The 12,417-nt window shown below is 44.2% G+C and overlaps 2 protein-coding genes across 2 annotated transcripts; one reads left to right on the top strand and one right to left on the bottom strand.

Moving 5' to 3' along the window:
• Positions 1–58: 58 nt before the first annotated feature.
• On the top strand, positions 59–917 carry LOC108160139. The gene is made up of 3 exons (XM_017293947.2): positions 59–178; positions 238–600; positions 657–917. The coding sequence occupies exons 1-3, from the start codon at positions 108–110 to the stop codon at positions 853–855; spliced, it is 633 nt and encodes a 210-aa protein (XP_017149436.1). The 5' UTR covers positions 59–107; the 3' UTR covers positions 856–917.
• A 2,980-nt stretch (positions 918–3,897) lies between these two features.
• Positions 3,898–5,620, bottom strand: LOC108160676. Its single transcript, XM_017294822.2, has 2 exons — positions 5,151–5,620; positions 3,898–5,075 (listed from the first exon to the last, which is right to left on the bottom strand). Exons 1-2 carry the CDS (start codon positions 5,311–5,313, stop codon positions 4,195–4,197), a joined length of 1,044 nt encoding a protein of 347 aa, XP_017150311.1. The 5' UTR covers positions 5,314–5,620; the 3' UTR covers positions 3,898–4,194.
• Positions 5,621–12,417: the final 6,797 nt, after the last annotated feature.

The raw sequence follows: 12,417 nt of genomic DNA, 5'->3' as shown, positions 1-12,417 counted from the left end.
TGGATCTTGTCTAAAAAAAGCGAAAGTAAAATATACTGTTTTAAATACTCCCTTTTATTAGAGGTGGCAACGCTCAACAGCTGTTTAAGCAACTTAAAGAAAAACAAATGTGTGCTGCTATCTTAAAATTTGTTAAATTAGGACCCATCGCAGCCACAAGGCTCCACAGAAGCCTGCAGTAAGTACTGGGAACGTTTATATCTTATAATTAAGCTGAAAATGTACATTTTCTTTCAGAACAAGTTCCCTGCGATGCAAGTTGCGGAATGCGGCGCCGGCCCCCGATGTGGAAAGAAAGCTTCTGTTTAATGACCGGTTGCCAGATACGTATAGATTAATCTATCGTGCACCCATAGAAAATTATGTAAGCTGGACCAAGAATGTGTCTACGGCGACGGTTTCTATGCTTGGCCTGGTGGCCGCCTTTCACTTTGCTACGAACATGAATTTGGAAAACATCACCCAGAAAATCAACATATCTTTGCTGGTGTCCCATGAATCAGATTTGTATTACTTCTTGGCAGGATTTGTGCTAATCAACCTGGCCATACGCACATTTGTGGCCAAATATCCCCTCAGGATTTATAAGAGTGCCGATAAGTAAGTTTTCAATATGTGGCTCTATATCTATGTAAATCCTGCATTATATCTTTCAGATATGTGGCTGTTTATGGATCGCAGCTTCCGTTGGGAACTGTGAAGCATTATTTCGAAAGGGGACAGATTGCTGAATACAGGAACGTACTGAATCCTTGGAGCCACATTATGTACAGGCTGGGGAACCGCTCTTCCATGCTACTGATCGACTACTTTAAGACGCCGTCAGAGTTTCACCAGCTGTTTGCGGAAAAATGAATGCGTTTTCTTTTGAGTTATACTTGAGTTAGGAATGTTGATTATATAGATTTATACAGCGATCCACACACTTTAACATCTGTATTCGGGTGATGACTACCATCCAGCCTATCACCTGGAGTACCCTCTAGCCCGATCTCAATTAGCCCCTGAAGCTGGAGCAGGAGCCTTGAAGACAGTCCAGCTCGGATATTTCTAATCGCTCCTTGTGCCAAAGGTAGAATCACTGCCTTTTCCCTCGAAAGGAAACCACGATTCGAATCTGGCGGGCAGGCCACCGCTTAACATTTATCTGGCAGCGTGCATTAATATTTTTCATCGGTCTGGCAGCACCCATTAAAATCATGCCAAATGTGTGTATATTACATGGATTTTACATCAGCGATACAATTTACATTCTACATGTAGAATTACCGAAATTTTTTGATTTTAACGGATGCTGCCCGACCTATGAAAAGTGTTAATGAGCGCTGCCAGATCGCGGGTAAAATGTTTAATTTAATTTAGTCTATTGATTAAAATTATAAAAATTTGCAATTTCATTTAAATCTATATTATTTTCTGTAACAAGAATTAACTGAAATAGATGAAAAACATGTCCTCAATTCTTATAGATAATAACTGAATTTCATTGAATTGATATCATTTACTGGATTTTGGCTACGTTATTTCGAATTACTGGCCTCAATCTAATAGGCCGTCGAAAAAACATTCAGTACTTTTACATATTTGAATGAATCTCCCCAAAACTTCGTTTTATGTGGCTGTAAATGTGCCATGTGGAGCGCAGTAACAGCTGCCCCATAAAATATTAAGAGTCAAAGAGGGAGCCAAGTGCGAGTGGTTCTTTCGCGTGATGTAATTTCATATTGCTGAATCTATGTAACGCAATGAGTAAATATGTGTACATATACATATCTACATTAACAATTTGGTACGAATTTCTCTGAATCTGACGATGGAAAAAGCTCCTTGGGCGCCACAAAGCAACCCCCAGACGCCAATCCAATCCTCATCCCACACCCTCTCCCCACAATTTGGCGCATGTGCTAGATTCCTTCCGCAGCTGCTGGTGCTGCCACTGCCACTGCCGCTGCTCCACTGTTTCCTCTTTTATCGATTGACCCAATTCTCAAGTGTACATACTTACATACATATATATGTACATAGAGTACATAGTGGGGCTGTTTTTTATCTCCCGCCATTTGCTAGCCTGCGCCATTTACTGGGCTGCGTATAATTTTATCTGCGCCCCCGCACAGTGCCTTCCAGTGCCTTGTTTTCCTTGTCCTTACAACGTCCTTTCCAAAACGGAAAGGAAAATGTCAGCGACAGCTGCTCTCTCACTCTTCCTAAGCCTTGAAGAGGATACCGATGCCTCCCACGTCTTGAAACTCTTTTAATTTATCATCTCTCAGAAAGATAAACAAGAACAACGTCCGCCCCACAGCGCGATTTGGCCTAGAAACGAAAGATAAAAGAAAAGAAATCGTGGAGAACATAGCTCAGAAGTAAGCTTTTTCGATCAACAACGCTGGCTGGATGATTATGCTGCCTAAGCATAAAACGTCTACATATGTACACAGAGTGTACATATGCACACGACACGTGTAATTGACCTACTTTCCCCACTCGAAAAAGAAACTCATATATACTAAAACAAACATACATACATATTTACATAAAATATATGTACATACAAGTGTAGCTGTGTATGTGTGTGGGCTGCTTGTCCAGCCATTTCAATTCCATAGCAAAAGCATTGGAAATAACAAAAAGAGGAAGACGAGAGAAGCAAAAGCAAAGCCAGAAAAATCAACACACAGACACCTAGATAAGATAAATGAACGTGTTATAAGTACATACATACATATGTACACGTGTACATTTATAGTGTATAAGAATTTCGCCGTTTCCAAAAACCAAAACTTTATGGATGTTTCAAGCTTATCTTTTCCAGCAACTGAGCAACTTATGTATGGTATGTACATACATATGTATGTCAATGCAACTAAAACTGAACAATTTAACAGCTGTGCTGTAGAACAATTAACAAACTTTGATCAGCATTATTAATTCAAAATGTGTTCGTTTGCAAGCGAACAATTAAAATACTATGTACATACATACATACAACCATATGTTTCGCTTTTACAGAAAAAACAAGTACATAAGCGCGAGAGCTTTTACAGCTTATCGAAACTTGAACACGAACACAGCCATATGTATGTATGTACAATATGTACATTTCGTGTAGCTTTCGCTGGGGTAGAGCAACAAATAAAATAGTTTGTAGCTCGTGTGTTAGTTTGTAGCTCTGCAGCTTTGTCGCCTGTTGCGAGCGACCTATTTACTAGCTACACATGGACTTGCCCACATCTGTACTTACACACGCAGGTACACATGACAGATACATGCACAGACCAAATGGAATGGATGAGAAAACATATAACAGAGTAATATCTATTGGAATGCAGAATGAACAATGCAGAAAATGTGAAAATGAATCGCCCACCGAAAGGCAATTACCATGCAGCCCCCCGCCTGATAACACAGCCTGATATCTGCTCTGGTCGGGTGATGGTGGGGCATTTTAGATAGTTTCGTTTGCTCTGTGTCGCGACTCGCGACACTGATAAAGTCAATTAGCACTGAACATGAAACGAGCAAATGAGAACCACAAAAAAACGCAAGGGGAAGAAAAGCGAGCAACTTAATTAATTAGTTTCATGTGAAACGCCCCTAAACACTCCCTCCGCAGCCAGTCAGAGGCCACATCATCATCATGATGAGTGGATTTAATTGACGATACGAAAACTAGAACCAGGAAAATAGTGTACTTGTGGCCGCATTTTACAGCTAGTCAGCAAATTGCTCGACGATTGTTAACACGGCCGCTGGCTATTTTTACATTGCTGATGTAATCACTTTTTCTCTCACCATCACCGTTTACCGCGCAGTGTTGCAACTATCATAAGGTTCACCGCGACGAACCCTAAAAAGCCGAGCTAGCAGATGTGGAGACGGAGGAAAAAGTTCTTCTCGCGAATTTCCAAAATTTTTTATTTAATTTCGTCAGTCAGCGGGATCGGGTCGACCCGCAAATACCCTATACAGATTAGAGAGCATACAAAATAAAAATATATGTACATATACATAGAAATAAATATGTACAAGGAGAGCTCTTTTGGGTGGACACCTCGAGATAATTTGATGCCAATCTATGTACACATCCAATCTCTTGGCACTGTGGTGGCCGCTCAAGAGAACCCTCACTGTATCACACACGAGATAGATTCAGCTTAGAAATAATCAACTTAGATCGGAATATGGGTGTTTTCAATCGGATCTCTCGGGACTGAATACGTTGTCGGCCGGAAAGGTCTGGCCCTTGTGCACGATATCAGTGGCATAGACGTGGGCCGCCGGCTTGAGCAGATCTTCGCGCCTTCGCTTCAGCTCCTGGCGGGAAGAGTTAACCCTCTTGTTTCGCTTCATGTTGGTGAACCGCACATATATCTTGCCACGCCGTTCGGTTCGGTAGTATTGCAGTTGTTCCTTCGGGAACAGTTGGAGAATCTCGCGCTCCAGCAGGTGGCTGCGTTGCAACGTCAGATGCAGCTGATTGTCCTCATAGTAGCTGCATATCAGCTGGATGAGCAGCAGCCGCTGCACAGCATCCAGCGCCTCCTGCTGACCCAGGCGGTCGAGCAGGGACTGGCTTTTCACCCCGCCAGCTTGCAGGATGCCCAGCACTGTAACAACTCGATCCTCACCCGTCACCTGCTCCCCGCTGTCCTCCTCCTTGACGTTAGTGACTAGCGTCGTACTCAGGATCTCGCTGGGCTCCGACTGGGGCTGCATAGGGATATGAAAGGGGGCTTGTACCGTCTCTCTGGGATCAGTGATGGAGACCAGTGGCTCTGCCGGCAGTGTCTTGGCGAGATCATCGGACTTGCCACTGTCCCCGGCGCTGTCCGACTGCCCGCCCATCTGGGGATGGCAGATAATGGACGGGGCCGCCGACTCCGCGCACCGACAGCCCTGGCAGTGCGTCTGACTCTGCCCCTGAACGCCCTGGAGGGGCACGTTCAGCCAGCGTCGCCAACGTTCCAGGTGATGCTCAAAGCGTATGCGGGTGCCGAACCGAAAGTTGCTCAGAAGCTCGGCCAGGTGGTGCCGCTTGATCATCTGCAGTTCGTCCACGTTGATGGATTCGTCTGTGAATGGGAGAGAGAGGCGGCCAAATGCCGTTACAGTTAAAGTCGTTCTTCTGCTCTCCAGTAAGCACTCACCTTGCAAGTGTGGGAGGAGATCGGCAACATCCCATGACTGGAGCAGCTCGCGCAGCTCCTCGTATTCTTGCTCCTTGGCCATGTCCAACTGGAAGGGTGTGGGTGCTGTGGGGACGGCTGTGAGCGTGGGCCTTGCGCAAGGAATGTACGGATGTAGATTCATACGGGCTACAGCCGGGCGTACATCCTTTCGTCACGAATGAGAGCGCCAGAATGAATTTTGCAACAGGCGCGTCTGTACCTCTCCACCTCGTGCCGGGGCCATAGAGCAAACACTCACACACACACGCACATTCTCGTTCGTCGCTAGCACACGTATTGTGTGTACGTGTGTGTTTATGTACTGTATGTACAGTCAGTTTCATCGTTTCGTTGTTTTCGCGTTTTATTCTTCATCGTTTGTTTCGTCGTTTCGTAGTCGCTCGTCAGCTGCGCGGCGCTGCTTGCCAACCAACTCAACTCAACGAATGCCAAACGTACGTACCTATTATGTATGTACATGTATGTAGGCATGCATGTATGTATTTATGTAAATGTTTGCACAATATGTATTCGTAGTGTTTTGTTGTTGCCGTTGCATGCCTTATATGAACATATGTACGTATACATATACTTGCTATTTATTGATAAATATTCGCACTAACTAAGCGGGGCGGACGCGCATCAATAAACCGGACAACGTCGATCGCTTTGTACCCTACTTCCCATTGCTTGAATTGTTGTGGGTGGAAGGGAGATTGCATTCCACTTCTACGTTGATCAGTTTCTCCTTCTTCTACTCTTACTGATCGAATGTTTCTTGCACTTCTTTGACCTATAATTATTATTCAACGTACATATGTATGTATGTAAGTAGATGTAACGTATGTATGTACAATGTTTGGTTAAGTGCGTGAGCAGCAACATCTAATATGTTTGTTCATTTCGTGGAAGGGGTAGACACATGCATACGACAGACATCCGACACTGAAGTTGACGTTGACATTTTTTTCTTTTTGGTTTGTTTGGTAGTCTCTTGTCTTGCCTCTCCCGTTGTTCGCGGGCGCCCTGATCGACAATTTAACCTCAAGACGTCATCAACATCCATGGCATACTTCGTCTTCATTGCTGCGCCGCCGTCGCCGTGGCTCGTCAGTAGCCACCAACGCTAGGCGGGTTCAATGGACTCTCTTTTGTAAATGTTTTCCTTTCTCCGCTGCCTCATTCTCTACATCCCTCTTTCTTTCTCGTTCCCTTTTTGTTTACTTGCCGCTGTTCCATTTCATTTTTTCTTTCTCTCTGTCTTTTTTCGGTCTACGACTTTCCGGAGTGGAGTGTAAGTTTCTTTCGGGTTTCCTTTCAAGAGGGACTGCAACTTGTTTAGCTCAAAATGCCTTCATTAACACACACACACACGCACAGTCACAAACCAACACTCAGTACAAGAGGAGGGGTAGAGGAGTTGAGTAGGAGAATCTCTCAGCCAAATGGAAATTTCATGTTGTGGCGCGGATATGGATATGGCATGTGGGTGAGCGAGGGGAGGGGAGGGCAAATGTCCGCAAACGACCTTCTTGTCCAACATCCCTCCAAAGCGTTTCGGTTTACAGTTTTCGCAATCCCTACCTGGACATGACCCCGAGCACATTTCCCAAACCCACCGAGCAGCTCACTGATGCGAAAAACTCAACCCCCAACCCCAAGCCGAAACCCAAATCCGAAAGACCTTATAATTATCATCAGGTATCTGATTTTCAATTAGACGCAAATTGTTTTTCTTTGGTGGAGTGAAGTGAAGGGAAGGTGAATTGAAAAATGATAAGCAAAAATCAAAATAGGTACAGTGATTACGCTCGTAAGCGTAAAAGGAGTCCGCTTTTGCGAAGGAAGAGTCTCCTTTAAACAGACAGAAGAGTAATTAGGAGAATCAAGGGTCTCCGCTCTGTAGAACATACTGATTAACCCTTATCCATATTGCATTACCTACGGAACGATCAAGTAGCAGACTATTTGATCCATTTGTAGCGTTCCTTTGAGTTCCAGACAAGAGGTATTTACATATGCATAAGCCAGACAGTTCAGATTTCCATTTGCAATTGCATTCTCGAAACGCATCGAATGTGAGAAGGAGCGAATGGAACCATATCAAAACACCCTATTCCAGCAAAAGTTATCATTCTAATGAAAAATTCCTTCACCGCCCAGGTAAGAAAATGAAAGAAGGATACAATGAAACTTTCCCCCTCGTATGCAGGACGAAAAGGTGACACAAAAGCAACAGCAAAAGAATGCTGGAAACATGCGCAGTATTACAATGTGCGCAGTGGTCCGGTCCGACTTCTAGGCAGGGTTTGAGGCGGGAAAAAGCCCATATAACGAGGGTTGCTTGTACCGAGGGGCGCACATGCTTCGGCATTCGTTTGACAAAAACCCAGCTCGGTTCCAGTGAACGACTGATAAAGGCAGTCAGGGCCTCCCAATCAATTCCATTGCGGAAGTAGGAGAAAAATTCTCTTAACTGGAAGTGAGTGCTTCTTCTTCTCTTTCTTCTTCTTATCAACGCTGCGCAGTCAGCAGTAGCAGCTGGGCCCGTTCTGACTTTCCTGCGCACTTCTGCCTCCCTCCCGCACCCCCTCCATCTGGCCAGAAGCTGAAACGCAGTTGGAAGCGACATCAGAGGATCTCTCTCCCCATTTGTGTCCCTCCATCCCATTTCTCTAACGATACTGCTGCTGTTGCAGACATTTTGTGGGCGGACTTGAACGCTGCGCAGCAAAAACCCTTACGGCATCGCTGACGTCGAAGCTGTTTGACCTACACAAACACCCACCCCACCACCCCCGCACAGCATGCATATGCATGAAATAGTATATGAAAAAGCTTAGTCACAATGTTTTATATACGGTTTCTATGAGCGCAGGGCCGTGACTATGTGTCTGTGGCTGTGTGTGTTTGCGTGTACATTGAAACAATTTTCGATGAAACTGCGCCACAGCAGAAGCAGAGCAGCAGAGACAGAAACTAAACCCGAAGCGGAGTCATTCGCCAATCTTTATTCGCTGTTCGCTGGCAGTAGACGCGTTAGTTTCTTGCACCTAGCCTAGTACTCTCCATATGTCTCAGTGTTACTTGGAGAGAGAAAGAGCGCGCGAAATTTCTTATCAAACAAATCGGGATCGACAGTTGCTGGGGATTCTGGAATATGTAAGTAACGAAAAATACTATGGCGAAAGGTGTCGGGCTTCCTGCTGACAGCAGTTTTATGAATGTGCAAAGTACACTTTTGAGCGATGCCAGATGTTGCCTTTAATCGGGCCCATTAAATATTAATGGTCATGCGAAAGCTTAATAATTGTATAAAATTAACCAACCAAATCTTCACTCTATCTCTGAGAATCGATCTATTCCCATCGATCTCTATTTAGAGGTTCTCTAATTAGTCATCTGAGTGGGTTATTCAAGGTTTTCCAGTTTTTCTCCGCTGTATTGGAATTTAAAGTTCGAAAGCTCAACTTGCAAGGCGGACCAGACCAGCCTCTATTCAAAAGTGATTTGGTTTCAAGGCATCAAACATATTTGGGACTAGAGTGGAACAAAAAATTAGAGAATTGGAGTGCATAGGAGGATGAGAGTCAAGTTATTAAATTAAATGGGAGATATTCTTCTTCCTCACAATTTCTTTCAGCGATATCAAAAGCATATTGTAGCCAGAGGAAAGTTTTCAGTCCATCAAGACTTATACCATTTGAGCGTGTAGATTTTAATTGAACGATAGTCTGGTCAAAAGCCATACAGATGGGGAAGTACCCCAAGATTCGTGCCTGGAGCGCATTAACTTTTAACCCAAAAAAGAGAAGAATACGTTTTCTGTTTCTGTTTTGTGGTAAACGTAAACAGAAAAGAGCAAGACGAAAATTAAATGAAATCACATGCAACACACGTTCCACTCGAAAGAGAGAGGGAGACTAGGTGACAGAGACAGACACAGACCCCGTCGAAGAGAAAGAGATTAAAGCAAAGAAAAGAGGAGTGTAGGAAGCTTTGGTCAGTTGTGCGCTGCGCTGCGTCTCTCTTGTTAGCTTTCTTTTGGCTTACGATCATGTTCGTGTGTGGCTATTAATTCCCAAGCATAAAACATAAAACGCAATAAGAGAAACAGCAACAAAGAAGCAGCCAGAGCAGCTGTGGCGTCATCGCCAAAAATTTGTTTCGCTTTCGAACTGGTTTGGTTTTCTTTTGATGTCGTCATCAGCATATCAGCACCGCCGCAGAAAGCAAACACGAAATTAGTCATTTGCTGCAATTTCCAACCCATCTTCCCTCTCCCCCTACCCAGCGTTGCTAGGCAACAAATACAAGCAGCAAAAGCAGGCAGCCAAGGTGAATTTATAATAGGTAAGGCATGGAAAATGGGGAACTTGTGAGAATGCTAAGGCCCGCACCCCACAAACAGACAACTTGGCTGCTGCTGCAGCTTCGCGTGCCAAGTGGAACTGCAGCAAGAAAGGGAGAATGTGATCAATGAAGTGGAGTGGGGGAGAGAGATGAAGATTCGCGCGCGCATTTGCGCCAATAACCCAGTTTTCTGTTTCTAGTTGGCACTCGTCGAAGCATACAAGAAACGCTGTCGTTGTAGTTGTGTGTTGCTTGGAAAAAAAAGGAGAAAAGAACAAGAAGTGCAGCGGCTGTTTTTGTAAATACATCCATATATGTATATGCATATAAGTATATACATGTGTGTGTATAACAAGTTTTCTAGATGTGCAAAGTGATGACACAATTTTTCACAGAAGTATGTATATAAATATTTAGATACATATGTATGTACATATGTATGTATGTAAAGAAAACTGCCTTGCAACAAAAACTAATCAAATACTTTTTGGCCAACTGATTTCTAATGAGATTTGTGATTGTTTTCGAGTTAAATACCCACCCCCCCCAAGGAAACCTTATCTTTTGTAATTTATCTAGGCACAAAGTTAGCGGTTTTACATGGTTACGTGCCTGAAAAATCATTGTTTCGTTGGAAAAACATCGAATGACGGAAAATTTTAGCCAAAGTGCGCCGCGCCACAAAGCTGCAATACTACAGACACCACATTTATGTGGAAAAGGAAACGACGGCAGAAAAAAAAGTGAACAGCAACTTGAATGTGTGTCAGCGACAAAGCACACTCACACACGGCCAAACCGAGACGGCCATGTACAATTGCAAAAGCTTCAACGCGCTCCCTCACACTCACACAACAGGCAGCGCAAGCATATGTATATGTATAGGCTCTTATATATAGTGTGCTTGCGCGCGCGGGTCTATATAAAACTGGTTTTGTGGCCGCGTCGCGCTGCTGCTGTAGCCTGTAGCCGACGACGGCCGCCGCACAAAGCACTTTACACGCGTTTTTCTATTCTGTGTTTTATTCGTGCGTCAGCCGTTGCGCAGTGCGGTTCGCTCAACGGTTCAACGCTTGTGCTCTTCTGGTCCCATCCCATCCCATCCATCCCCCAAGTGAAACGGAAAAGCAACCGAAGGAGAACACACATAAAAGAGAGACCGAAAAAGCAAGAATAAAACACGCTGTTGCTAACGTCGAAAATAGTCGTCAAACAGTGGCGAGACGGGGACCGGACCGTTTGTTGGTGGTGGTTTTCCCCCAGTGAACTTTGCCTGGAACAATAAATCATGTGAGATAGCCAAAAAATAAAAACGCGGAACGGAATTTTAAAAAGGAAAAGAAATGAAAAACGCGGATTACGTAAACAGCGTTAAAATAAAATGTATTGAAAAAAGAGGGAGAAGGAAGCAGGAACTAGCCACAATTACGCGGCGACTGGATGACACATTTCTCCTTCTTTTCGCCTATTACGCAACTTCTAAGTAGCGCAAAATTATAGCGAAAATGCGATGCTGTCCTGCTCTAGCAATCCCCTGTTTCTAGTGGGAATGTTTGTATGTGTGAGTGTGCTTTTTAGTGTCGAAAGACATGCGGCAAGTCTGAAAAAAAATACACATGTCTACATACTTTTTTCACCCAAATTCATCGAGTGAGAGCGGAAAAGAGCGAGAGAGAAAAAGCTCTGCCAACGTCATATTTTTTATGGAACACCAACACATTCGCTCATAGACACACGAACGCACACACGTATACAAAGGCGCGCGCGCGAATCTAACTAAACGAACGAAAACGCTTTCGCGTTCGTTGAGTTTGCTTTGTCGTCGTTAAGTTTCAGTCGGCATTTTGCTGCTTTCGTTCATTTGCAGCTGCACAACGAGCCGAGTTGGCCGCGTTTTCTCCGCTACCGCTGCCGCTGCCGCTGCCATGGCCGCGACACCGACGACACCAAATCTAATGGAATTTTTTCCGTTCGCGTCTCTCGCGCTTGTGCAATTGTTTTACAAGTTTTTACACGCCTCTGAGGAGTGCGCGGCGGGTTTAGGTTCAACTCTCTATCAACGTACTGCATTCATGTGGGAGCGAGACGGGGACTCACTGTGCTTTTGAAGTAGTCAGTCTTTTTCTCTCTCCTATACAAATTGCGGGCGTATCAACATGTTGAACCGACCAAAGTGCCGTCCCTTCCATATTTAATAATAGTTGTTAATACAGAGTGCCTATTCATAAGCTGCTTTTTGTATGTAATTCAAATAAATAAATGCTCTCTTCCAACAGCTCTCAATGGGAAAAGCAAACGTTCGTTTATTCTGCTTCTTTCCAGTGAGCTGTGCTACGCTTCTCGTGCTACATGACTTCATTACACGTTTCATCGTTCCATTCCGCACGCATCGCTCATATTTCTAGCTCTGTCGCACGCACACGCAAAATTTTCGAAGCTCCCTCAAATGTTTCGTTGTGTGCTTTGTTCTTCCACGAAATATCACAGGAAAGGACGCAGCGGGGACGGGCATGAAACCGTTACGACTGTTGTTCTTGCTGTCTGTTGCTAAGTCAGTCAATGATATGTACGGGGCTGAAAGAAATGGAACGAGAGAAACGGAGAGACACGAAATGAAACTGTACAATGAATGGGAAAGAGAAATAGGACGAGGAAATACAACAAAAGCGAAACTTACGTAAACACACATGAGGAGAGGTCTGCATGCGTGTGTGTGCTGTCGTGAATAATATTTCTAGTTTTTGAAAACGAAGAAATCAAGTTTGTCCTCCATCGCATGATTCACTATGGGAACTGGAAAGAGAATTGGACTTTCAAATGCCCAGCCATTTTAAATTTGCATGAGTGAAACGGCAATCGTCGTGTGTCATGGGACTTTTTCCCATTCTCATTC

The sequence above is a fragment of the Drosophila miranda genome, chromosome 3 (assembly GCF_003369915.1).
Source record: "Drosophila miranda strain MSH22 chromosome 3, D.miranda_PacBio2.1, whole genome shotgun sequence".
Lineage (NCBI taxonomy): Eukaryota > Metazoa > Arthropoda > Insecta > Diptera > Drosophilidae > Drosophila > Drosophila miranda.
Note: the sequence above shows the minus strand (reverse complement) of the source record. Positions and strands in the feature narration are given on the sequence as shown.

What these genes read in the sequence shown, in the direction of transcription:
- LOC108160139 (XM_017293947.2), top strand. Translation starts at nt 108, where the DNA reads ATGTGTGCTGCTATCTTAAAATTTGTTAAATTAGGACCCATCGCAGCC. An exon ending in AGGCTCCACAGAAGCCTGCA is followed by an intron (nt 179 to 237) that starts GTAAGTACTGGG and finishes ATTTTCTTTCAG; the next exon opens with AACAAGTTCCCTGCGATGCA. An exon ending in ATTTATAAGAGTGCCGATAA is followed by an intron (nt 601 to 656) that starts GTAAGTTTTCAA and finishes TATATCTTTCAG; the next exon opens with ATATGTGGCTGTTTATGGAT.
- LOC108160676 (XM_017294822.2), bottom strand. Translation starts at nt 5,313, where the DNA reads ATGAATCTACATCCGTACATTCCTTGCGCAAGGCCCACGCTCACAGCC. An exon ending in TCTCCTCCCACACTTGCAAG is followed by an intron (nt 5,076 to 5,150) that starts GTGAGTGCTTAC and finishes TCCCATTCACAG; the next exon opens with ACGAATCCATCAACGTGGAC.